Source organism: Perkinsus marinus, assembly GCF_000006405.1.
Source record: "Perkinsus marinus ATCC 50983 genomic scaffold scf_1104296932252, whole genome shotgun sequence".
NCBI lineage: Eukaryota > Perkinsozoa > Perkinsida > Perkinsidae > Perkinsus > Perkinsus marinus.
This window is the reverse complement of record NW_003215482.1, coordinates 1-1,668: the sequence shown is the minus strand read 5'-3', so window position 1 is coordinate 1,668 and position 1,668 is coordinate 1. Positions and strand designations below refer to the sequence as shown.

General features: G+C 46.4%; 1 protein-coding gene across 1 annotated transcript; it reads right to left on the bottom strand.

The window, feature by feature from the left end:
* Positions 1–222: 222 nt before the first annotated feature.
* Pmar_PMAR028805 (hypothetical protein) lies at positions 223–600 on the bottom strand (the record flags this gene model as incomplete). Its single annotated transcript, XM_002785619.1, has 3 exons — positions 223–271; positions 302–396; positions 537–600. Coding segments are annotated over 3 exons (208 nt in total), but the record flags the coding sequence as incomplete, so codon positions are not given.
* Between the last annotated feature and the right edge of the window lie 1,068 nt (positions 601–1,668).

Below are 1,668 nucleotides of genomic sequence, written 5' to 3'. Positions count from 1 at the left end.
GATCGAACCCGAGATGCACGCTCGGACACAAGAACGATGATACATGTGACCACAAGGAAGCTCCGCTAAAGTTTCTCCTTTCTCCCAGCGTTCTAGACATACAGCACAGTCGTCCACATAGGGCGCGAACACCTCTTTCGTGGACTTCTTGTAGATTATATCAGCCACCTTACTGCACTCGTTGGCAGTGAGCACAACTGAAAAGTGGAGAGACCTTATTACCGTCCATGCAGCGAATAATACAGGAACAGCAACCTGAGTTAAAGTAAGCCTGAAGACACGACCAAAGCTGAGTGCTCACCAGGAAGATAAATAAAGCCAATAAAGTGTATTGCAACCATGGAGAGAGACCTAAGGCTTCGGCAGTCATCCATGCGACCAACAGGAGTGATACACCTGATCAAACCCAACAAGATTAATACCGAGGAATCGAACGCTACGTTGTGTACTGACGCTATCATATTACAAAGAAAAATTAGAGATAAAGCGCTGGGTATTGATGATTGACGAGGACCCCTTCCACTCCCTAGTATTACCAATAACCCATGCCAGCCGCTTGACGAGGTCGAGCCAATTAACGATGGGGGTACAATATCGCATGAGGAGAAGACGGTAACTAGACTGCTATGAGCAAGAACTCAACAGGGATTAACCCAGAACGAGACACGCAGCATAGAAACTGATTTCCACATCACATGACGGTTCACCGAGCATCTTTTTAGCAATCAGATTGTGGACGCACGGAGTCTTCAAAAGGCAACAACTCCATCGATATGACTGTGCACAGATCGACCAAAGCGGGGGGGGGAGCCCACCATCGTTTGAGTGCGGCCAATACTGTGCACACATTGAAGGGAACAGGACTGTCAACTGAGGACTGCCTTTTCAACGCACTACGTGCGGTAGACATAGAGCTAGGGCAATCGAGGAGGCTCGACAACTCACTTGAGACGCGAGAATAGGAGACTGGGGATCTCACTGAGAAATGTCCGTTCGAATGCGACTTGTTTCACCACGTTGAGCCTTGTCCCGAGACTCGCCATTGACACGTCGTTACAACAGAATTGTAGACTTCTGTCACAGAATTGAGAATATGAGACATCCATCAACCTCGAGCAATAACGGACAACCAGAGCTCGTAAAGATGCAAATAGGACTAGGGAGAGAAGTACTTGCATACTACTGTAGAACTACAACACATTTCCACGCATTGTGGTATTACGATAATGTGTGGAAATATGTTGACAGTCGTATGTTCGTATGCAAATATGTTAGCCTTACCGGTGATCGCGAATACGATCAACAAGTGCCGTCTACTAAAGGCAACAGGAAGAACATGTGATCCGTTCAAGAGATGGCACAATTCAACAGTAGATTAAATACATAGTGCCGTATAATACAACCTCGTAAAGACCTACTCGAGTGCTACCTTCAACGTGAGGCGTTACATCAGGTAGAGATATCCAATCGACACTATTGAGCACTGCCGCACTTACAGACAAAAGGGGAGATTTATGCGGTCGAGCCAATCCTCGGGGATCACACTGATGAAGAGGAAGTATGAGTGATAACAAGCCCGACCCTAGCTTCGATATGACCAGTTCACCGTGGTCAGGCAAAGATAAGAAAAGTACGTCAAGAAATTGGCGTTAAAAAATTAGTGAATGA